General features: G+C 44.3%; 1 protein-coding gene and 1 long non-coding RNA gene across 5 annotated transcripts; one reads left to right on the top strand and one right to left on the bottom strand.

Moving 5' to 3' along the window:
• The first annotated feature begins 975 nt into the window (after positions 1-975).
• LOC120046009 (two pore calcium channel protein 2-like) lies at positions 976-19,356 on the top strand. 4 transcript variants are annotated; one of them, XM_038990932.1, is made up of 24 exons: positions 976-1,347; positions 8,549-8,604; positions 8,739-8,815; positions 9,125-9,302; positions 9,441-9,557; positions 9,683-9,789; positions 10,077-10,149; positions 10,433-10,532; positions 10,638-10,703; positions 10,808-10,872; positions 10,980-11,089; positions 11,179-11,260; positions 11,383-11,469; positions 11,636-11,755; positions 12,233-12,421; positions 12,830-12,879; positions 13,226-13,325; positions 13,826-13,897; positions 14,063-14,136; positions 14,285-14,378; positions 14,817-14,899; positions 15,320-15,401; positions 15,509-15,600; positions 18,919-19,356. In XM_038990932.1, the coding sequence occupies exons 1-24, from the start codon at positions 1,335-1,337 to the stop codon at positions 18,968-18,970; spliced, it is 2,139 nt and encodes a 712-aa protein (XP_038846860.1). In that variant the 5' UTR covers positions 976-1,334; the 3' UTR covers positions 18,971-19,356. The 4 variants fall into 4 exon arrangements, 2 of the variants coding, with proteins under 2 accessions (XP_038846860.1, XP_038846852.1); XM_038990924.1 differs by lacking the exon at positions 18,919-19,356 and adding an exon at positions 16,541-17,003 and having other exon boundaries at positions 977-1,347; XR_005476763.1 differs by lacking the exon at positions 14,817-14,899 and having other exon boundaries at positions 18,919-18,950.
• On the bottom strand, positions 1,428-2,440 carry LOC120046033. Its single transcript, XR_005476765.1, has 3 exons — positions 2,329-2,440; positions 1,934-2,021; positions 1,428-1,760 (listed from the first exon to the last, which is right to left on the bottom strand). It is a non-coding gene; the product is annotated as an uncharacterized LOC120046033 (long non-coding RNA).
• Positions 19,357-25,096: the final 5,740 nt, after the last annotated feature.

The following is a 25,096-nucleotide window of genomic DNA, read 5'->3' as shown; positions in this document are numbered from 1 at the left end:
TTTGGTCTGTGTCTTTCTCTTTGGACTGGAACGTGTGGAGCATTTTCAAATCACACCAGTTCAGCTTTATTTTTGAAAGCCATTCCCTGCCAAATAATGGGGGGGCAGTTCCAGGCACCACATACAGCTGTAACTGCTGTGTTTGCCCCCATAACTCACTCTGACCTGCAACGCCCCCATTGGGCTCAATCTCTCTCCTGAGTAGGTCTTCAGCAACACATTTGTGTTCTTCAGCTTGATAGCCTTGAAGTGCTCATTGTAGACAGTAGTGGAAATTATAGACACTGCAGATCCTGTGTCCAGCTCCATTTTGAGGGGTTTGCCTTCGATATCTGGTGTCACCCATATCATGCTACTGCTGGGAGAAGTCACTGTGTTTAACTCCATTGTTCCAATTAATCGTTCATCTGAATCACTGCCACTGTTCTCTGCTAGTGCTTTCACAGACCCTTTAATTTTCTCAGTTTTACTGTTGTGACTGAATTTTGCTCTGCATGCTCTTTGAATGTGCCCCCTTCTACTGCATTTGTGACAAATTTCGTCTTTGAAACGGCAGTCCTCTGCTCTGTGACCATCTCTGTCACACCTGTTGCATTTTTCGGCCACACGGGGGCGCTGTCGGCTGCGCGAAAACTTGTGCAGGGAAGTTTGTGATAGGTCAGTATTTCTTTTACTTTGCAACTCAAATGCATCTTTCGTCGCGATTTCCATAGTCACAGCAATTTCAACAGCCTTTGCAAACGTGAGATCTGATTCTGTGAGCAAACGTTTTTGAATGTGTTCATGTTTCAGTCCACAAACAAATCTATCCCTTAATGTGTAATTTAGGTTCTCTCCAAACTGGCAATGTTCAGACAGTTTCTTCAACTCTGCTATATATGTACTAACACCCTCACCCTCATTCTGATCTCTCTTGTGGAAACGAAAACGTTCCGCGATGAGGAGTGGTTTAGGTGATAGGTGATTTTGCAATATCTCCACAATCTCTGTGAATGTTTTATTTGAGGGCTTCAGAGGGGCAGTCAGATCTCTTAGCAAACTGTACGTTTTTGGGCCAATTAAACTCAACAACGCTGGTACTCTCTTGTTATCAGCAATGTCGTTTGCAATGAAGTACTGTTCCAGTCGTTCAATGTAAGTTGCCCAGTTTTCTTGCGTGTCATCAAACACATCTATTTTCCCGATGCTAGCCATTCTCTTTACCTCGGGCTCCACGGGTCTTTGATCTGCCGCCTCGTTCTCGTTAGCTCTCCCCTCGTCGTCACTGCTTGCTAGCTGTTGTGCTACAGGGTCAAAATCTTCCTCTCTTCCTATGAGCTCCATCTGCATTCGTGATGCACACTGCAGGTAATCATCCTCGTCGCCATTGTAGTGTCTTTGCTCTTATTACTTATTTATATAATAAGAAAGACTCTGAATACAAGAAATGGAACTGGAGCTTCACATTTTACTGGAATCAGTTAGTACCAGAATAACATAGAACAACACTGCGCATGACCAAGGGTGCTCCATTCTTACAGGGGACATCAGTAATTCACAGAACATAACAGTCACCAAATGTAATTATTGACTGTAATGTGACTGTATCATGAGCGCATACCCCGTAGCACTTCCAGGGTGATCTGCATCTCCTTTGCAGCACCTTCTCTCATATTGACTAGTATAATAAAGGTTACATTTAAAAAAATATGAATAACGTTACATTTTGAACAAGGACAACAGTTTTGTGATGGTCCAACTTCTCCATGAAGGTGGAGAATCTGTGAGAGAAAGACATAGAGATTTGTGACTGATGCTGTGATGAGTATCTCAGGTCAAGACAACAAAGGATAATGGTCTATCATTACATTCATTATTGGCTATTGTCATTCAACTGTCATTTTGACGTGAGTGGGCTGAAACAGGGCCGGCCATCTGTCTTTGGGTCACTCACAGGAATTTAGACTCGAAGTTTGTTTATGGCAGCCTCCCTCAGTCTTCACCTCCGCAATGGATACAGATGCATGAGCTAGCTACTTTCTCTGAAAAATACAAGAACAGAAATCAGAGTAGGGTATACAACATGCGGTAATACCGCTACAGAAAGATACACTAAAATCTAAGACCAAGAGCTAACACATTAAAATACCAATTTCTCAATGTTTTCATAACATATAGCTAACGTTAGCTCTCAACCATTCATTTACAATAGCTTGCTAGCTACCTAGCTATTTGAACCTTTATTTAATTAGGCAAGTCAGTTAAGAACAAATTCTTATTTACAACGATGGCCTGCCGGGGAACAGTGGGTTAACTGCCTTGTTCAGGGGCAGAACGATAGATGTTTACCTTGTCATCTCGGGGTTTCGATCCGGCACCCTTTCGGTTACTGGCTCAACGCTCTAACGACTAACGTTAGGCTACCCTGCCGCTAGTGTTTGTACATCTCTACAGATGTTGTTGTGCAAAAGTACTAGCTAAATATTCACCCATGCATTGTAACGTTATAGACATCAACAGTACAGCTATTATCCCCGCAACGTGAGGTATTGAAAGGTATTGAAAACAGGGGTGTCAATAAGTTTTACCCCTACCTTTTTGAGGAAAAAAAGTGTTACTTGTTAAACAAAATATTTTTCTCTGAGCAATTGTATTAGTATAAAATAATATAATTTCCCCATTTGTTGAGCATACAATATAGCTCAGTATTTAAATTATTTATTTTATACAGTCATTTTTGCTCATTTTATCAAGGGTGTCAATAATTTCAGACCCCACTATATATATACAGTGGGGAGAACAAGTATTTGATACACTGCCGATTTTGCAGGTTTTCCTACTTACAAAGCATGTAGAGGTCTGTAATTTTTTATCATAGGTACACTTCAACTGTGAGAGACAGAATCTAAAACAAAAATCCAGAACATCACATTGTATGATTTTTAAGTAATTAATTTGCATATTATTGCATGACATAAGTATTTGATACATCAGAAAAGCAGAGCTTAATATTTGGTACAGAAACCTTTGTTTGCAATTACAGAGATCTTACGTTTCCTGTAGTTCTTGACCAGGTTTGCACACACTGCAGCAGGGATTTTGGCCCACTCCTCCATACAGACCTTCTCCAGATCCTTCAGGTTTCGTGGCTGTCGCTGGGCAATACGGACTTTTAGCTCCCTCCAAAGATTTTCTATTGGGTTCAGGTCTGGAGACTGGCTAGGCCACTCCAGGACCTTGAGATGCTTCTTACGGAGCCACTCCTTAGTTGCCCTGGCTGTGTGTTTCGGGTCGTTGTCATGCTGGAAGACCCAGCCACAACCCATCTTCAATGCTCTTACTGAGGGAAGGAGGTTGTTGGCCAAGATCTCGCGATACATGGCCCCATCCATCCTCCCCTCAATACGGTGCAGTCGTCCTGTCCCCTTTGCAGAAAAGCATCCCCAAAGAATGATGTTTCCACCTCCATGCTTCACGGTTGGGATGGTGTTCTTGGGGTTGTACTCATCCTTCTTCTTCCTCCAAACACGGCGAGTGGAGTTTAGACCAAAAAGCTCTATTTTTGTCTCATCAGACCACATGACCTTCTCCCATTCCTCCTCTGGATCATCCAGATGGTCATTGGCTAACTTCAGACGGGCCTGGACATGCGCTGGCTTGAGCAGGGGGACCTTGCGTGCGCTGCAGTATTTTAATCCATGACGGCGTAGTGTGTTACTAATGGTTTTCTTTGAGACTGTGGTCCCATCTCTCTTCAGGTTATTGACCAGGTCCTGCCGTGTAGTTTTGGGCTGATCCCTCACCTTCCTAATGATCATTGATGCCCCACGAGGTGAGATCTTGCATGGAGCCCCAGACCGAGGGTGATTGACCGTCATCTTGAACTTCTTCCATTTTCTAATAATTGCGCCAACAGTTGTTGCCTTCTCACCAAGCTGCTTGCCTATTGTCTTGTAGCCCATCCCAGCCTTGTGCAGGTCTACAATTTTATCCCTGATGTCCTTACACAGCTCTCTGGTCTTGGCCATTGTGGAGAGGTTGGAGTCTGTTTGATAGAGTGTGTGGACAGGTGTCTTTTATACAGGTAACGAGTTCAAACAGGTGCAGTTAATACAGATAATGAGTGGAGAACAGGAGGGCTTCTTAAAGAAAAACTAACAGGTCTGTGAGAGCCGGAATTCTTACTGGTTGGTAGGTTATCAAATACTTATGTCATGCAATAAAATGCAAATTAATTACTTAAAAATCATACAATATTTTTTTCTGGATTTTTGTTTTAGATTCCGTCTCTCACAGTTGAAGTGTAACTATGATAAAAATGACAGACCTCTACATGCTTTGTAAGTAGGAAAACCTGCAAAATCGGCAGTGTATCAAATACTTGTTCTCCCCACTGTATATAATTTCATGATCTATAAAATTTATGTCAAGTATGCCTTTTAAAGTAAAACATTATGAATTACATTTGACACATTGGCTCCAGACAAAGTACATTTGAAAAACAAACAATAAACTTGTTAAAGAGCATACTACTGTCTGGAGGCCTATCACGTACATCGCCATATATCAGTCATAAGTCACACATGCTGTTCTGCTCCTGCAATCATCCCAGTCATCAGCAACAGAGCATTGGGGTAGGCACATGTTTGACATCAATGTATGTGCAATTACCATGGTAATAAAATGGCCAATTTCAGGAAATGTTATATAACAGACTATTTACAAGTAGGCTATGCTGGAATGGAATGGTTTGCCTTGTGTGGTGGGTTTTGTGGGTTTTGCCACTCTTATGTAGGTGTCATAACCAGTCATAAAACATTGCATAATGTCACAACACATATAAATGTGTCGTGAGAGTGTTATGACAATGTTATGACAGGTTATGATATGTTACGCCAACTGTTATAACATGTTATGACATGGTTATGACCGTGTTATAAGGTGTCCAGTGTTATGACACTATTTATTCTTTTTATTTTTTTATTTCACCTTTATTTAACCAGGTAAGCTATTTGAGAACAAGTTCTCATTTACAACTGCGACCTGGCCAAGATAAAGTAAAGCAGTGCGACACAAACAACAACACAGAGTTACACATGGAATAAACAAGCATACAGTCAATAACACAATAGAAAAAAAGAAAGTCTATATACAGTGTGTTCAAATGGCGTGAGGAGGTAGGCAATAAATAGGGCATAGTGGCAAAGTAATTACAATTTAGCAGATTAACACTGGAGTGATAAATGAGCAGATGATGATGTGCAAGTAGAGATACTGGTGTGCAAAAGAGCAGAAAAGTAAATAAAAACAATATGGGGATGAGGTAGGTAGATTGGGTGGGCTATTTACAAATGGACTATGTACAGCTGCAGCGATCGGTTAGCTGCTCAGATAGCTGATGTTTAAAGTTAGTGAAGGAAATATAAGTCTCCAGCTTCAGCGTTCTTTGCAACTCGTTCCAGTCACTGGCAGAAGAGAACTGGAAGGAAAGGCGGCCAAATGAGATGTTGGCTTTGGGGATGACCAGTGAGATATACCTGCTGGAGCGCGCGTGCTATGGGTGGGTGTTGTTATCGTGACCAGTGAGCTGAGATAAGGCGTAGCTTTACCTAGCATAGACTTATAGATGACCTGGAGCCAGTGGGTCTGGCGACGAATATGTAGCGAGGGCCAGCCGACTAGAGCATACAGGTCGCAGTGGTGAGTGGTATAAAGGGCTTTGGTAACAAAATGGATGGCACTGTGATAGACTGCATCCAGTTTGCTGAGTAGAGTGTTGGAAGCTATTTTGTAGATGACATCGCCAAAGTCGAGGATCGGTAGGATAGTCAGTTTTACGAGGGTAAGTTTGGCGGCGTGAGTGAAGGAGGCTTTGTTGCGAAATAGAAAGTCGATTCTAGATTTGATTTTGGAGTGGAGATGTTTAATATGAGTCTGGAAGGGGAGTTTACAGTCTAGCCAGACACCTAGGTATTTGTAGTTGTCCACATAGTGTAAAGTGTTACCAATTGTTTTTCATGTCTCAAAACTCTATTTGAGTGGTCCACAATGTGTTTATAAAAAATCTTTAAGATGCTTGGTGACAGTAGAAATCATTGACAGGAAGTTTTCTTTGGCAGCAAATTGTGGACTGCTTTTGAGAAAAGTTGCCCTGTCACAGACAGCCACAATGAGTGATGACACATAATGTGGTTGTAGTGGCCCAGCGTTGTTTGGCCGGGGTAGGCAGTCGTTGTAAATATGAATGTGTTCTTAACTGACTTGCCTAGGTAAATAAAGGAGAAATAAAATTTTACAGAATTGTCAGCAGTGGTAGTGTGGAGGGAAACAAAGTCTAATATGAGTCATCCAGTCTGGGGTACTAACAATTGCTCTATGGGCAGGACATGTTCTTTCAAAATATGGGGAGAAAAGAATAGTCATCTGAAAAGGGAAAGACTATCAAACAGTCATCTGACCATGTATTATGACTGGAAAATGTACCTTTAAAAATTTGACCAGTGGAGTGACATTGCAGAGGCAGTGGAATTCTGGGTAAACGGTTCAACTGTGTGTCGAGAATTTGAATGAAGCCTATCATTCTTGTTGTACTAAATGGAACAATAAACATCCCAAATCCTATGAATTGCCCTGAAGCCAGGTTGAAATGCCAAACTCCACATTGTGTTATGTCTTGTTGAACAAGGATGCCCTAGATTACCCTGCCCTAGATTACTCTGCCCTTTTCAGACATCCCGTCTTACTGATGATGTACAGTACAGTAGCTCTTCTTTACACCCCACACAAAGCTTTTGAAAGACAGTGATGTAATGAAATACACTACGTGGCCAAAAGTGGCCTGCTCGTCGAACATCTCATTCCAATATCATAGGCATTCATTTGGAGTTGGTCCCCCATTTGCTGGAATAACAGCCTCCACTCTTCTGGGAAGGCTTTCCACTAGATGTTGGAACATTGCTGCGGGGACTTGCACCCATTCAGCTACAAGAGCATTAGTGAGTTCGGGCACTGATGTTGGCCGATTAGGCCTGGCTCGCAGTCAGTGTTCAAATTAATCCCAAAGGTGTTCAATGGGGTTTAGGGCAAGGCTCTGTGCAGGCCAGTCAAGTTCTTCCACACTGATCTCGACAAACCATTTCTGTATGGACCTCACTTTGTGCACGGGGGCATTGTCATGCTGAAACAGGAAAGGGACTTCCCCAAACTGTTGCCACAAAGTTGGATGCACAGAATCGTCTAGAATGTCATTGTATGCTATAGCGTTGATTTCCCGTCACTGGAATTAAAAACCGATTCCACCAAACTTTACAGTTGGCACTATGCATTTGGGCAGGTAGCGTTCTCCTGGCATCCGTCACACCCAGATTTGTCCACTGGACTGCCAGATGGTGAAGCGTGATTCATCACTCCAGAGAATGCTTTTCCACTGCTCCAGAGTCAAAAGGCGGCAAGCTTAACACCACTCCACCCAAATTTGGCATTGTGCATGGTGAACTTAGGCTTGTGTGCGGCTGCTCGGCCATGGAAATCCATTTAATGAAGCTCCGGACGTTGCTTTCAAAGGCAGTTTGGAACTCGGTACTGAGTGATGCAACCGAGGAAAGACAATTTTTACGGGCTACGCGCTTCAGCACTCGGCGGTCCCATTCTGTGTGCTTGTGTGGACTACCACTTTGCGGCTGAGCCGTTGTTGCTCCTAGACGTTTTCACTTCATAATAACAGCACTGGCCAGGGAAGCTCTAGCAGGGCGGAAATTTGACGAACTGACTGGTTCGAAAGTTGGCATCCTATGACGGTGCCACGTTGAAAGTCACTGAGCTCTTCAGTACGGGCCATTCTACTACCAATGTTTGTCTATGGAGATTGCATGGTTGTGTGCTCGATTTTATACACCTGTCAGCAACGGGTGTGGCTGAAATATCCCAATTCACAAATTTGAAGGGGAACAAATGGGGACAAAGACAAATCCAGGAGATGATATGGCTTCTTATCACAGATCAGAATAGCTTCATGAATTGGATTTAAACCGAAAATGATAATTGAATTGAAGTGACAGTCCAGTCCAGTAAGTGAAAGAGGGTTCAGTTGACATTTAGATGTGCGATCAGCTCTGTGGAAAAATGCCTGGAATCAGTAGCTAATTTAATCTGACCTGGCGAGTGATGTTTGGAACACGCTATTCATCCAGACTTGGGTATAATTCAATTGGAATATTTGAACGACTAAGATGAATTCAGACATGCTAGTGTTGAACTTTACTGCATACACATGCACACAGGCCTACTGTAGGATTAGGATATGGGCTCAGACTTTGACCTCTGTGGAACTGACTGCGCTGTTTTTGTTGTAGAATCAGTGGCCACTGATAAAAGGAGATCACGAGATGCACGTTTGGTTGGGGTTTATTAATTTGCTTGAGAAAAGCGACAGATAGGTCGACAGGTTTGTTTTCAATGTTTTGTTTTCAATCAATACAGAGTATGACTTTATTAGCTTGAGAACGACGATTGTTTCACAGCACGTGCTTTTGACAATGTACATGCGTGATCATTTCCCTCTCATACACAGGTGATGAGGATCTCTACCTCCAGCAAGCTGTTGTGTTTATTGAGGACGCCATACAGGTGAAACATATATACCCTTTGTATGAACTGTCGCTGTAACTGATTGACACATATTATTTGTATGACTCGTGTTGATTACGAACTACCCCTAAACTGCGGTTTCAAAACAATGAAATGTGTTTCTCGTTCTACAGTACCGATCCATCAATCATAGAGTGGATACAAACTCATTACGTCTGTACAGGTGGTACTACTCCAGGTTATGGCAATGGTAAGTCGCTACTGTCGTGAGTCAAAGTATATCGTTCTGGATGGTTCTGCACGTTTCTATTCTTATATTTGTCCTATCCTCTGAAGGATGTCAGTATATCCCCTCTGCAATGTATCTCACTGCAATATGTGACCACACTCGGCATTGCTATGTCTTAACTCTGTCCTGTCTTAGCTTCCTCTGTGGTTAAGGGTAGTGAGAAGAGCACTTTATGACAGTGAAGCCAGCCATCACCGTTCTCGTTCTCAGTCAGATGTTTGAACCCCACGGGTTTTGTGTCATTGTTATATGACTGTCTGTGTTGCTCAGGGGGCTGGGCCTGACTATTGCGGTCGTCTTGATGCTGGCTTTCATCGAGAGGCCCTCGTCCTTCTCCTACACATCAGACCCTCGCTTCAGACCTCCCCCCTGGGAGCCCCCCTGTGGCCTGACAGAGGGCATAGAGATAGTCTGCCTCGTCATCTTTGCCATTGACTTCGCTACCAAGGTAACCATCAGACCACGTTTCTGCCAATGCCAACGGGGAAGAGACACAGTAGATGGGAAACTTCTACATGAAAATCCATTTTGTGGCTTTATTTGCAATAAAAATAGATATGACTCTAACTGAATATATTGTTCTCAGAGCTACTTGATTGGTTGGGAAGAGTTTCAGAAGCGCAAGTGGTTGATGGTCTACATCTTGGCCGTCTCAGCGTCTGTAATTGATTGGGCGTTGACGTTGAGTATGTATTGTGATCAGGTGAGAGGATATTCATAATGTTGGTTTAAACATCCTCTGTAATATTTAACAGTTCATAAAGACATGGTTTGCAATGCAAAGATTCGAATGGAATGTTGCTCTTTCCCTTTTGTTGTCGACGGCAGAACTTACGAGTTAGGAGACTCATTCGGCCATTCTTCCTCCTTCAAAACTCCACCCTGATGAAGAAAACCCTAAAGTGCATCAAGAGGACCCTCCCAGAGATAGCCAGGTAATTGTGTTTGCCACCAACACTTTGTTCAATCTCATACCTTCCCTTCACACCTTTACAATTATCGTCAACCTCAAAATACTCTCACTTCTGTGATCACATACATAGTTCCCTGAAACTGCAACGTAGGGTATATTTAGGCTTATATACATACATGATTCACTCTTGTTTCAGTACATGTGAGACCCACAGAGGGCACCCTAATATACTTGCATATGTATATAGGCCTGACTGTCATTGCAGAGGTGTGTGTCTAATGCACCCCTCCTCTCTCTCTTACCTCCCAGTGTTATCCTGCTCCTGGCTCTCCACCTCTGCCTCTTCACCATGATTGGCATGCTGCTCTTTGCCAAAGGAGAGGTACGCTCTGTTCCACCCTGCTGGCTGTTCTGTTGACGCCCAGTTCTCAAGCCTGAATATGCCCTTTTACCTTACCTCACTACTGTTTTATTCACCCCGGTGGTACAGGCTTTAACAGAGCCGGTGGTAGATGTGTCATATTACACTTGTCTAAATAAAGACCTGTACAGAAACTCGCCCTCACGTGACCATTAAGACCAGGATAAAGCACGATGAATGTCCATTTAGCATTGTTGTTATAGGGGACTTAAATATCTCCGTATTACCTCTGTTTTGTCCCTAGAAGCCTAAGCAAAATGGGGAGTGGGAGGCCTACTTCAGAGACTTGCCCACATCTCTCTCCTCTCTCTTGGTGCTCCTCACTACAGCCAATAACCCTGATGGTAAGTTCACTGTGTAGGTCACAGTGAATTAAACATATATTTTCTGCTGCATAATGTACAGATGTCTTCTCCACCTAAGCCTGTCTTCGTGTTTTTTTTTAACAGTGATGATTCCGGCCTATTCCTTAAACCGAGGATACTCCATCTTCTTCATTCTCTTCAGTGGTTTTGGTAAGAACTAGCCACCAAATGAACTGTTAAGAGACACGGAAAATATGAAACTAATTGAGTGGTAACACAATAGGTTGATAATTTGTCTTATTTACTGCTCTCAGGAAGCTACTTCTTGATGAACTTGCTAACTGCCATTGTTTACAACCAGTTCAGGGGATACCTGCTGGTGAGTTTAAGACTGGCACTGGATTGATATGATTTAAATATCAGACCATTTTAAGGTACAGTGTAAACCCTATAGGTAATCATGATGAAACTGTTCTCTTGTGGCAGATGTCTGTCCAGGCATCCATCCTAAGGAGGAGACTGGGCGTCAGAGCTGCCTTTGAGGTCATGTCCTGCCAGGGGCGGGGTCAGGACGCTACACACTCAGAGGAGAATGTGTGAGACTGCTCATTCTCTTACCCTTATCCCTACACAGACAAAGACACACGCACACACACTGAATGGCCTTACATCTTGTCCCTCCCAGAGAGCGTGTGCGGGTGGATGCCTCTTTGCAGGTCATGGCGAGGGTACAAATGAAGTCCTACTACAGACAAGCCATCATCAAGGTGAGAAAAGACTACGGTGCAAATCTTTAGAACGTGTTGGATAAACATTTGAATATAGCTCCCTTTGAATGTGCCTCTCTCCCTCTTTTTCTCTCTCTCTTTTTCCCTCTCTCTATGTGTAGAGAGTGCAGCAGTTGTCAGATGGCTTTATCCAGTGGGAAGCCTTCCGGAGGCTTTTTGACGAGCTGGACAAGGACCGCATCAAAGAGGTGGGGCCACATCTCATTAACTGCTCTGTGCTTCTCCACTGGATCAATGTTACTGTAATGGATTTAACTTCAATGTTGGTTCTAAACTGGCTTATTTTACTTGTCTAAATGATAGCTAGATTGCTCCTGTATGATTTGACGAGTCTTCATTGTCTTTCTCCTGCAGCACCCTCCAAAGCCAGAGTACAACTCCTCACTCCTCCAGAGGCTTCAGTTGGTTTTCAGCCACTACTATGTTACGGTAGTGGGCAACGCCGTGGCCCTGACTAATGTCATGTGCATCTGTGTAAGTCCAGGACCTTCTTACAGACAGGATGTCGTGCCTGTTGTTTGTGTGTCCATCATATTAGACAGAGCCTCAACTTGTTTGGTCTCTCGGTGTCACGACTTCCTCCGAAGTCGGTCCCTCTCCTTGTTCGGGCGACGTTCGGCGGTCGACGTCACCGGTCTTCTAGCCATCGCCGATCCACCTTTCATTTTCCATTTGTTTTGTCTTGTCTTCCCACACACCTGGTTTCAATCCCATCAATTACATGTTGTGTATTTAAAACTCTGTTCCCCACGTCCTTGTCCGGTATTGTTTTTTGTAAGTGCCTGTGCACGTTGTGTCTGGGGTTTTGTCCCATTATGATTATTGTGTTTTGTTCACGGCGATTTCTATCATTAAACTGCGCCGTTGGAACACAGTCTTTGTTCTCCTGCGCCTGACTTCTCTACCGCCAGTACGCACGCCTTACACACCTTTTCTCTCTGTGTGTTGCAGACCATACTGGTGCTTGACTCCGAGAAGTCCATTGCAGAGCGGGATGACTACTGCATGGAAGTTATTAACTGTTTCTTTATTCTATACTACCTGATGGAGATGAGTCTTAAGATATTAGCCTTTGGGTGGAGAGGCTACTTGTCATACAGAAACAATATATTTGATGGACTTCTCACAGTTTGCCTTCTGGTAAGATATTCTGTAAATGAAAGGAAACATATTAAAGGTGCAATATGTAGAAATCACTCAACCATTTCAATGCTTCTCCTAATTTCAGTTTAACAATGTATAGTGTGTAGAGAATCATTGTGCAGTCTAAACTGCTCTGAAATTTATTTTCATTAACCAAATATCTTGTATTCAACTGTTTGAAGCTGGTATACAAAACCGAAAGAGAAAAGATGCTCGCTAAAACGTAACTTAACAGGGAGCATAGAAAAAGTGCACATCGAATCGATCTACCGCTTCTCAGATCTATAACTCACATTTCTATGTGAATTTGGTCCGGTCGCCCCCCAAAAAGCTACATACTGCCCCTTTAAGCATATTTCTGTCTTGGTAATATAACTCAAAAGTATTTGATTTGTTTTTTAACAGGTCCTTCAGATCACCATTTTTGCCACCTACAGGCTTCCGTTTCCTAAATGGTTGGTGTCTTCACTTCGGTCATATTTCTCTCTCAACAAATATATTCTGTATAAGGAAATTGTCTTGAAGGATGGTGCTCATTTGTATATACAGTTACAATAGTGATGAAAGAGTAACTTTGTTTACGCACACACACACACACACACTCACACACAGGTACATGGGGATGGTCGAAAACAGGAATAGAAACATGGACATATAGATATGGTACATGGTGATGCACATGATAAACATAGCAGAGGAAGTGTGTTACTGAATGAAACACTACGAATGGATGAACGATGAGTAACTAACTAAGTAGCACTGTGAGATTGAATAAACCTTTGTGTGGTGTTGTTGTCCCAGGAACCCAGCGTTGCCTGGTCTGATGTCTCTGTGGGAGATGGTGCGTCTGGTCAACATGCTCATCGTCGTCCGTTTCCTCCGAATCATCCCTGATATCAAGGTGAGGAAGTGGTGCCGCTGGGTAGAAGTAGTGCCGTCGTTTTGGGCCTCCCGAGTGTCGCGGCGATCTAAGGCACTGCATCTCAGTGCAAGAGGCGTGCCTACAGTCCCCGGTTCAAATCCACGCTGTATCACATCCGGCTGTGATTGGGAGTCCCATAGGGCGGCGCACTATTGACCCAGCGTCGTCTGGGTTTGGCCGGGGTAGGCCGTCATTGTAAATAAGAATTTGTTCTTAACTAATTTGCCTTGTTCAATAAAGGAAAAATAAACAAATAATAATAATTAAATGTATGTGATGAGACGTTGTATTTGGCTCCACCTAATGGTGGAAATGGTTTATTGCTTGACTTTTGCTCTATTTTGGTGTAACGGTATGTCAATAGATTTGTATTGTTGTAAATTCATGCCGGTACAGGCAATGTCTTTATCATCTCTGGTTATGGATGTTGGTATTACACTATAGAAATAGTCTTCCTTGTGTTTTAATGCCTCTTTTAGCTGATGTCCCTCATAGCAAGTACTTTGGTTGACCTGGTGAAAAACCTCAGAGCTTTTGCAGGAATACTAGTGGTGAGTGACTCAACAGCACTTGTTTTTTTTCTCTCTTTTTGTTCTCTCATCCAACTAGTCATTTGAAATGCATGTCTATACACTAGGCGTCTGTTTTGCTGGACGTCATGGATTCCCTATCACAGCTAACATCTATCTGTGTTTTTGCGCCTCGTTCTTCTTTAGGTGGTGTTCTATGTGTTTGCTGTCCTTGGCATCTGGCTGTTCCAGGGAGCCATCACAGCTCCAGGGCAGATGAGGTACAGTTTGACAATGATGTATTTGAACGCTTGTACACTATTCACAAACTTCAAAGTAGCAATGGCCTCATACAGCAGCTAATGTGGCTGTTTTAATGTGTTTACTGTGTGAGGTAATTGAAGTTCATTTGTATGTATTCCTCTACAGTGTGATGTCCAATTCCAGTATGAAGAACATCACCGTGGAGTGTGGTTCCTACGAGCAGCTGGGCTACTGGCCAAACAACTTTGACGACTTTGCTGTGGGTGCCCTTCTCTTGTCTCTCACTCTGCCAGGCCGTGAAGCCGAATCATAGGCAGAGAACACAGAGGCTTAGCTCAAGGCGAACATTCTGACTTTAACGATAGCATTCTCTGCATAGCCCTGTCTACTGTCATAAGAGACTGGTTTAATGAGAATAGGCTTTGGAGGGAATGAAACTGTAAAACACATGGTTGGCATTCTATCTGTGCCTCATCTGTACTGGCTCTGGCTGGGAAGGCTAGTGTTGTGGGGGTAACCTCTCAAAGGGATAATGCACTGAAGTAACTTTTACAAGATTCCCACCATGGTATTTGATGGGTATGTTGACATTTCAGTCTTGATCAATCCAATTAGTCTTTAAATTGTGTCTAAATGTTGAGAGAGAGTGGACACGAACCTCTGTTTTCGTTCTCCTCTCTCCCTCTGTTTTGCTCAGTCTTCCCTCGTCCTCCTTTACAATGTCATGGTGGTGAATAACTGGCAAGTGTTCATGGATGCCTACACCAGATACACCACAGAGTAAGCCAACCATAATACAAATCAATACATGAGTCTTATGATCCAACTGTCAGATGCTTCACTTTGTTTCCCTATCCACTAGAGGGCAGCAGTTGACGCTGAAGCACATCAGTCCTTTTCATTTTTTGGGGCCATGCCTGACTTTAATGAGCTCCCGCTTCATAATATTTATCTCATTTCAGTTGTTCCCTAAAAAATTGCAACTGTTTGGTTGGTTAAACAAGCTTTTGTACCCAACTCAGGCCAAGGCTAGTAATGGTGAAAATGCATGTAGGAGTGGGGGCATAGTCATTATTTGTCCTGCTTAAAGAGGACGAAGACAAGTTAATTGTGCATGGGGCTCCGTTTGTAAAACAGTGATTATGGGTAATGGTGATGTGTCCATGTAAACAGTTGATCTGGTTACTTTTCTCCTCCCAGGTGGTCCAAGGTCTACTTTGTCTCCTGGTGGCTTACCTCCTCTGTCATGTGGGTCAACTTGTTTGTGGCTCTCATCTTGGAGGTATGTATGAACTTATGCTGGCCTGATCTGTACTTACTGTGTTTTAAGTGCAAGATGTTTCTGAAAAAAACATGTGAACTCCACGATACCTCTGTTTTATGTAACAGAACTTCATCTATAAGTGGGACCGGAGTGTCATGTGTTCAGTGGCGGACGTTGAGCGAACAGGTTATGAGACTACCGTCCAGCTCATGTTCAGGTAGGTTGCTGCAACTCTGTAGCTGCTTTTTAACTCTGGCTCTGGCTTTTTTGCTTCTGTTTGTTGTCTGAGTGGTTGCATATTCCTACTATCTGCTGTTGGTTTTAGGCCTAGAGGTCAGTCACGAACTGGGATACCCTCACTGTCAGCGGTTCTGTCAGTTCTCTGTGAACTGCCGAAAACCATGCTCTTTGGCTACTCACGTTTCAATACTGAATCACTTTTCCCCAAAAATCTTCGGAAATGCTTTTGTCTGGGCAATTGTGTCTGGTGAGCTTTCTGATAACAAACTGTAAAATGGCATGTATTTCTTCATGACCTTGCTTGCAGATAATGCGTTATATAATTTAGGGCTGGGAATTACCAGGGACCTAACGATATGATATTATCACAATACTTAGGTGCCGATTTCGATATGTATTGCAATTCTCGCGATTTTATTGCGATACTGCGATCTTGTTGCGATTCGATGTTCCAAACATATTGCTCACCATGTCTGCTGCAGAGTGACAAGAGAGAGCCATGATCAGTCAAGGATATAAAAGCGCTGGAAACATCTTGGCTCACTATTTATAGGCGCAGGCACAGCTTAGGTGTTTAGGTGCAGGTACAGCCGACTAGCACTTTTTTTTTGTAAAAATCGTCAAAAATAATATTGCGATATGTAACCGTATCAATTTTTACCCCATCACTAATATAATTGGTAGCAAAAACATCCGCCCACCCTTTTAACCGCTCGATCAACTAAACGCATGTTGCTGAACTATTTGCCGAAGGTGCTGTTGATATGTTTAGCAGGGACAAGTCAGAAGAGCACGAGCCCTAAATGCACGTTGTGGACTACAGCAGTCGCCTGCATGAGCGCGCTCTGCTTCAACTCGTTGTGTGTCTCTTGACACTGTTTCGTGTCCTGTCTTTAAAACTCCACTGTACCTTCCAGAGAACAAATTCAGGAGCCTACAGAGGAGGAACTGGTCACCCAACTCCACCAGCACCCTCACCTGCATCTCAGCTGATGACCCTTCACCCCTCACACACACCATTGGGACCCTATGTCCGACCAGGCTTGTACAGTAGCAATCCAAAATAAACAGGGCCTTTACTGGCGATCACGTATGTCTGTGTGAATGGCAGGGGCACAAAAGGGACAATATTGTTAGGGATCTCTCAATTCTGATTAGTCCTATGTTGTCACATGTTGTATGTTTATGCACTCAAACCACTAGACAACTGCCTCACTCCCTGCATCTGTTACTTTAAAAGTGAGTTTGAAAGATTAAGTTGCTAAATGTTTTGTTCATGTTAAGACTGTTATTATTATTATTATTTTTACCTTCATTTAACTAGGCAGTCAGTTAAGAACAAATTCTTATTTTACAATGACGGCCCACCCCGGCCAAACCTTCCCCCAACCCGGACGACGCTGGGCCAATTGTGCGCCGCCCAATGGGACTCCCGATCACGGCGGGTTGTGATACAGCCCGGGATCAAACCAGGTTCTGTAGTGACGCCTCTAGCACTGAGATGCAGTGCAGTGCCTTAGACCGCTGCGCCACTCGGGAGCTCCCCTGTTATTACTTTAGTTTGATGGCAGTCACTGTATGCCATCAAACAAAACAAAATACACAACTGTTCTTAATGAAATTATTTAATAGGGAGTAAAAAGGGGAAAGGACTAGTTTTTATCCGTATATTTGTCTTGAAAGCTGTTTCTTTTGCTTACCTGCCTTGCAATGTAAATAGGATTTTGCCTTTAGCTAAATAACGAAATACAGGTTTAATCTCAGTGAATGTTATATAAATTATGAAATATGTGTTTAGCATGGCTGGAAATGATTCTCTCAAATGTGTAAAACAAATATTTGTTGTTGCATTGGGTCAATTCTCTCCTGAATAGCTATAGCTACAATTTCATCTTGAAGTTACATAATTACCTGACTGTTGCAATCATTTGGAAGGTGTCGAGGTTGTGTGTTTTCTGAGACCCTCGGGGCTTCCGGCCGTAACCACCAACTGATATCTCCCTCCTCCTCACTCATCAGGTCAGGCTAGTTAGTGATAAGCGTAAATGAAGATTTCCTGCTGATGCATCCTGGTGATGGTCATTTCAGATAAGGGTTATTAGCTCTCCCCAGGGGCATGCAAGTCTTGACTGAGGAATCCTGCTCACACTGCAGAATGGCATGGTATAGAATGGACTACCTGAAGGGCAGCGGGAGAAACATGTGCTTTTGAGAATAATAAAAATGGCATGTTTTCCAACGTCATAATAAAATGCAATCAGAAAGATAATTACGGTGATCAAGGCATGGCACCATTCTAGGCATTGCCCCCGGGGTTTGTTCTGTGGTTCTATGCTAATAGAGTACACAGACACACACACACACACACACACACACACACACACACACACACACTGGTGTGGACACTCCACACCCCACACACTCAAGTATCATGTTTACTGGAAACAGACTAGGGCAAACAAGCCAACCTCCAGAGGATCTGACATCAAAGGTCTGACCTCCTCCTCTCTTCCCACTATTTGTTTGCTTTTCCTCTTGTTGAGTTTGGGCTCGTGCAAAGGCCTTACCACAAACCCTGTCCACAACCACATAAGAAGGTAGGGACATGTCTGGTTAAAAGCCCATTTCATGACAACATGACAGGCCATTGAGATATGATGTCGGCTAGCTAGCCTGTGAAGGGCTATCTGGACGCTTCTCTTTGAGTCTTTTCAGAGTAGTGATTTCTAGATTCTAGAACAGGGATGGGCAACTGGCGGCCCCCATTTTTGAAGGCACGCGGACCAATTTGAATAATTTTTGGGGGGGAAACTCAGGGTCTCAACTTACTGTTGAGAGTTAGAATAATAAAATACACAATTTCGATATTTGGTTGTGCATCAGAAGTCACACAATTAGCCCATGACATGTTTTTTCTTATTGGTACGTTCGTCTTGCGGCCAGCTATCTAAACTTGTAGTAAGCATGGTCGAATTACCAAACAGCTTGGGGCCCGTTGATCATCAGTTATCATATTAAAAACTGCAAACATTTTCCTCCACTCTATGGCAAAATGTGTATTAAAAAAAATCTGCCCGATGGCAAATTTTGTAGAATTGCATGAAATTAGTTATAAAACGAAAAAAAATTCTCTACGCACCACGGCAAGATGTGCAGAATGGCAGGAAATTTACTTTAAAACTTCAAATGTTTATCTTCGCTGTCACGAGTTGTCACCGTCAAAGTTGCCCATCCCTGTTCTAGAAGGTTGAAGCTTCCATCAATTTTGCCAACATGTCATTTATGTTCTATCTAGAGCCCACCACTGCAGTGACGGCAGAGCCAGAGGCATCCAGGACGAGGCATGATTGGCGATAATTAGAAGCATGTGGTTAATGAGTCCTGCAGACTAATGAACACCACACACTCCTGTTTATCCAGCTTGATGAGGACAGATTAGGTAAACATAGCCTGGCTGGCTGGAATGCCAACACTAGCAGGGAGGGATAGGCCAAGGTGATGTGTGGTAGAGCAGAGGTTCCCAAACTCTTTTACTCAGGCCCCCTTTCCAGCATTGGGGAACATCCCCTCCCCACTTTATATTGGCACAAGCACTGTTCATGACACAAACTGTTCACACTCCTCTTGTTGGTGGAGAGAAAATGTTGCATGTTTAAAGCTAATTTCCAGCAATTTTCCACATTTTGTCATGGTGTGGTGCAGAGAACATTAAAGTACATTTCCTGGAATCCTCCACATTTCCCTATGTCTTATGTGTTTATGTGATATTTGAGTGACTCAGACATTGACAAACAAAATCAATGGGCTACAAAATGTTAGCTGACATGGGCTAATTGATCTGTACATTTCTGAGAAGTTATAAATAGCTCTCTAGGGTCTGCAATGACTAACATGACAAGAGGAACTGATGATGCACTACCCAATTTCGAAATTGCACCCTGTGGATTCTACTGTTACAACAACGTTCAGGGGTAAGTTGGAAGCCGGATTGAGTTCCTTAAAAATCCAACAAAATCTTGCCCTTCACAGGCTAGCTCTGGGGCCACAGTTTGGGGACCACTGTGCTAGAGGAATGCAGGCTGGGCAGATGTATGTATGCAGGCATTAATAGTCATTACATCCCCTAGGAACCTACTATATCACTGCAGTGTGTTTCTTTACCAGACCATAGTTTGTTGACCCTGTTTGTTCAGTCACTGAGGTTGGCTGGGTTTGTTTCCGCTACCTCATTGTTGGTCAGCCTCACTTCTCACTAGACACTCAGTTTCATCAACGTCTAGACCAGTGTTTCCCAAACTCAGTCCTGGGGACCCAAAAGGTTTTTGGGTTTTGCCCTAGCGCCAAAGAGCTGATTCATATTGAAAGCTTGATGATGAGTTGGTTATTTAAACCTTGATGATGACTTGATTATTTGAATCAGCTGTGTAGTGCTAGGGGGGAAAAAAACAAATCTGGGTTCCCCAGGACCGAGTTTGGGAAACGCTGGTCTCTAGGCCTACTAAACAGCATGATGAATCAGGGTTATAGTAATTGGTTGAATAAGTCAAGTGTCTCTCTATCTGATCACAGGGCCTGTCTGATCTCCAGTTGTCAGTGCCTCCATCCCCACCACACACATTCCCTGCAGAAGATGCTCATGGGAAGCTAGCAGTCTGTGTTACCTGCCAAACTAAGTTATGTCATAGCCTGGTGACCTTTTGCTCTGTGCGCTGAAATGCCAGTGATGAGAGATGTCAGTTCTCCAAGCATGTGAAGAATGCAGCTGCCGACAGGGGAGGTGACCCAACAAGGGTTCTCTCTCTCTCTCTAGATCTCTATCTCTCTATCTCTCTCTCTACTAAAGAGGATATTGGAAACAAAGTGAGGCGTTCACATGCAGTTGCAAACAGAGACTAGTTGGCCTTGTCTCCTACTGCTTGAAGAACGTGTTGTTGTTTGCTCATTGTGGGTTTCGGTTGATCCTTCCCTATGTTTGTGTTATTCCCTGTGTGAAGCAGTTGGCAGGACTACCAGCGCTAGTTACAGCACGTGGGACTGACCTCTGGTAACCCTTTTTGTTTCTGGAGTAGCAGAAAAGATCATGATTCAAACTGCTTCTGAACCTGTATTTCCCTGCTAGTGACCTCATAATGGCGGTCGCCAGTCATTCCAGAATTTTCCTGATAAAATCTTTGTCATTCTCACTGCCCTGAAAGGGTTCTGTGCAGCTGCACCATGTTCTCACTGATTACCGAGGGGAGTTTTTTTTTCTCTCTCGTTCTGTAATAAGGGAATTACTGCACTTTGGGTTCCTGAGCAATATGCTTCACCTGATCAGTCAGATGGTTTGACTGTATCTCAAAAGTTGTATTTTATTTGGGTGAATAGGCCTCATACCAACATATATGCTATTGAAAATCCAATTAAACTGCCCGATTCTGTCCCTCTATTGAATCTCAAGCTGTCACCCTTATAAGTAGTGTGGCGTCTAGAAAGTTGAAGAATATTGAACAAAAAGATTCCGTTCACCATCCAGCTGCTGATTGTGGATCATCTTTCACGTCTTAAGTCTCGGCACCATAGTTACTAGAGCAGGAGCGAGGAAACTGATCCAGGAGCAACTGTCGAGGGGCAGGTTTAGTCGCCACCTACTTCTCCACCCTTCCCCTGTTCACCTGAAGGCTTTAGCTAACCTGCCTCTATAAGCCCTAATGATACCTGTTGGCCCCGGTCCGTTCTCTCACCCCTTTCACCAAATGCGGGAGACCTGCTTTTACAGGACCTTTTGAAGCTGCCGCACCTGGTTGCGATCTTATATTTCGCTCAGGGAAAAAACGTTGATTTATATAATTAAAGGGATTGGGATGGGAAAAAAGAGCCTTGCGACTCCACAGGTCTTTATTGTGTGGTATTGGGCCATTCTCACCCTCTGTGAAGCCACAGGAAGAGAATAGAAGTAGATGTCCCTTCGCCACAATATAGCCTTTACCCTTTACTTTGAGACCAGAAGAACCATATCTGGACACGGGAGAGGTATGACCTACACCACATATCACCTCCCCTTCACCACGTACTGCCTCACAACTCTGTCACAACATCTTCCAGGTCCTATCTGAGGTCTCCCTGACTGTAATTACTCAGCCGCCCACCAAACGGACCGGCCAGCCTGGCCGAATTGGCTCCTTTCTTCTGTTCAATGGCTGCCTGTCTGCCCTACTCTGAGTGGGAGCAGATGCACCTGTCTGTCAGGCCCTGCCCAGCTCCTTTCTCTGCCTGGAGGAGAGGCGGAGCTGGGGCTGGTGCCCACTCAGGTGAGAGGGGCCGTTGATCTGGGGCATGGTGCACCCTGGCAGCCTCCTCCAACACCTGCCAGCCAGGTGCCACTTTATCGCTTCGCCGCCCCCTCCCTCTCGCTTCTGTTTGTCCGGTTTCACTCCCCATAAAGGATAAGGAGGGCTGTAAACAATAAGGGAGAAAAGTTCAGGACATTCCACTTTCAGCCTGTCTCACGACCCAGCCCATCTTTAGCAAGCAGCAGCTGGTTCTCACTCGCCCACTTTCTCTCTCTGTCCCTCTCCCTTTCTCTCTCTCTCTCTCTCTCTCTCTCTCTCTACCTCTCTCTCTCTCTCTCTCTCTACCTCTCTCTCTCTCTCTCTACCTCTCTCTCTCTCTCTCTCCCACTCTGGGTGTGTGAGGGAGAGAGAGGTGCATTGCTTTGATCAATACTCCCAAGTTGCATAACACCATAAGAAGCATTTTAGTTGAAATGACTAAGCATTAGCTACAGGTACTTTATTGAAGTGCCCTTTTCAGTGATTGAATACTCAGTCCAAAAACTCACAAGAGTACTTTCGTCAAGTTTCCTCCACACTTTATGGCAGAGCAGACTTCAGAAGAAACTGGATGCTGCTCAAAGCACTTTTGGTTGCCAGCCTAATGACATGAAAAGAGATTTCTGCAAACACTCCTCTCTGTGTCTGGCACTGTAACTCTCCAGTAATAAATTAACTTGTGGCCAAAGTGCGGAATGCATTCTTCAGCAGCGGAAGCAATCAGTCTGCCCGTACTGCCCTTTCTCTCCCGCTCAATACACTTAGAGAGCAGGCTCATTAGCATACAGGTGAGAAGAAGAAAGCAGGTCTTTAGAAAGGAAACAGGGAACGACCAGGGCGACGATTGTCGAAGTAAGAAGCAAAGGTGTTTTTTTTCTGGAGACTGAATGTGGGGGATTTTCACTCAAAAAAAGGTTTAGGTCAACATTGGCATGTAGACAGAAGCCAGCAGCTGTCCTCTGGGCTCTGTCTGTAGGAGGCAGGGCAGCCATTAGTCTCTGTCAGAGCAGAGCTGCTCTGGGGAAATTCCATACTTAATGAGAGGGATCTCACCGCTAGATGGCAGTAGTTGCTTCCTAGATGCGACAAGTCCTAGATGCAACAGGTGGTGAATTCTATGAGACTATTTTACCCCCGCTTTTTCTATGAAGAGAAAACAAAGGGCTTGTAGTTTCTGGAAGTTTTTAAGACCTAGGCCTACAGTGTTACCAGTTTTATCAGGCATGGTGTGCAAACATGAACATGAAAAAAGTCCAGTTCCCTGTTGTTGGACATAGCTGGCTGTATGGTCATGCTGTTTGGTGGACCCTGGTTAAATAGAAGGACTGCTCTGCATTGCTATGATAATGATGAGGTTATCGTATGATGTCCATTATGGCCCAGCTCTTATCACCCCTACACAGCGGCCCCTACTCCCATCCCAATCTTGTTCTGATTTCTCCGTGATCCACCATGTCAAAGTGTCTCATGTTTTTATTAATGCTGATTGACCCCTATTTGGATATAATACCTATCTACCTACTCTCCATATAAGGGCCTATTGTTCATCGTCCACATTCTTGTGTTTGTGTGCGTGCGTGCGCGCGCGTGTGTCTGTAGAGATGAGGGGGAGCCATCTCCTGTGGGCAGAGATGTACTTAGTTGCGGTGAACGTGAGAAGGGTCACTGATGTGGCGTCTTAAGTTTCCTGGTAATCGCTCTTGAAGGAAGTGTTCAGAGTTTCCCACAGAGACAGGACAATGAGTCTAGTCTTGCTTGGTGGAACGCGGCTACCTGCCACCCCTCTCCCTCACAGCCCCCCCCCCCCAATCTCTCAAATCATCCTTCATTGAAAGGGAGCCTACATATGATCAAAGATCAAGTCTCTTCGCAGACGGTATGTAGTGGATACCGTTGGAATGGAACTGTTTCCATTGGCTTTAAAAGATCTACAACCTTACCGTGAAAATGTCCGAAGCAGTTTCAGGGATTTTTAGGGAATGCGATTTCTTAGTCATGTTTTTGCACCGGTTATACCACCGGTGGGGAGAGTTCCAGCTAGTGAATTCAGATGTGTTTCAAAACGTAGCGTCGTAGTCCTTGATGAACCACTTTTATTGTTCGGAGTGCGGTGTCGTTTTGGAACGACTGTAGCCTACCCAAGTGCCTTGAGGAAATGTGGCGGGATTGGCCCGGATGAACGCGTGTGTTTTTGGGCATATTAGCGGACCCATCCTGTTAAAGCGAAGGATTATTCTCCGCTTTAAGCCCATGTCACCACTATTAATGACTGCTAGTGGTTTAGATGCGCTCCAATACGTTTTCTTAGAGGCTGACGGAACCACCTAAGCTCATTACAGTCCCGTGGGCAGCAGTGTGGTGTCTAGTGGTCGACCCTGTTGACCCCTGATGGTCTTGGGGTCAACGGAGGGGGTGCCATACAATGAGGCTGACATGATAAACATGAGCTCCCAAGGGACAATGCTAACAGTTCTCTATTCTGGGTCTATACCCCTGTGCTAGAAATTGAATGCATCCATCCAACTTGATTTCATTGATGACCCTGAGAAGGAGGGAGTCTATGGGAATCAGGGGTGAAGTCGGGTGAATGGTTGGTGTGGAGATGGGGAGCTAAGGAACAGACATCCTCACTGCAATGTCCAAGCTGAGCTCCGTGCTCTGCTTACAGCCCTCTGATATGACTTGGCTGCAAAGTCCAAACATTGCCCTGGCCTCCAACCTTAACCCTTGTGAATGATAGTCTTCATGGCTCTCCCAGGCAGGGCAGACCACCACCACGCCAGGGATGTGAGAAGTGAAGTGGGGAAAGCAATGAGCTTGGACGTCTCGGTGCGAGATGTTCTGGTGTGGATCTCGGATGGATGCGGACTCGTCGGAGAAAGGGAGAGCTGGAGATAAAAGAGGGTGAAAATGATGTCAATGAAACAAATGAGAATAATGAAGAGGAATAATCTCGTGGAAAAGAAAGCTCCTCGTAGTCTGGATGGATGAGCGAGGGAGGCGGGAGGGGAGAGGAGGGCAGAGAGACAGGGTGCTGAAGAGAAGGGGGCTCCTCACTTCGCTCGTCTGCTCGATTAGCACGGTGTGCAGTATTTTAGCGGCCCCCCCCTCCTCGCGCATGCCTCACACAGTTGCCATCGTTAGCGGCGGCAGTAGCCTGTC

The sequence above is a fragment of the Salvelinus namaycush genome, chromosome 1 (assembly GCF_016432855.1).
Source record: "Salvelinus namaycush isolate Seneca chromosome 1, SaNama_1.0, whole genome shotgun sequence".
In the NCBI taxonomy this organism is placed as follows: Eukaryota; Metazoa; Chordata; class Actinopteri; order Salmoniformes; family Salmonidae; genus Salvelinus; species Salvelinus namaycush.
The sequence above is the reverse complement of the archived record's forward strand: the minus strand, read 5'-3'. Positions and strand labels throughout refer to the sequence as shown.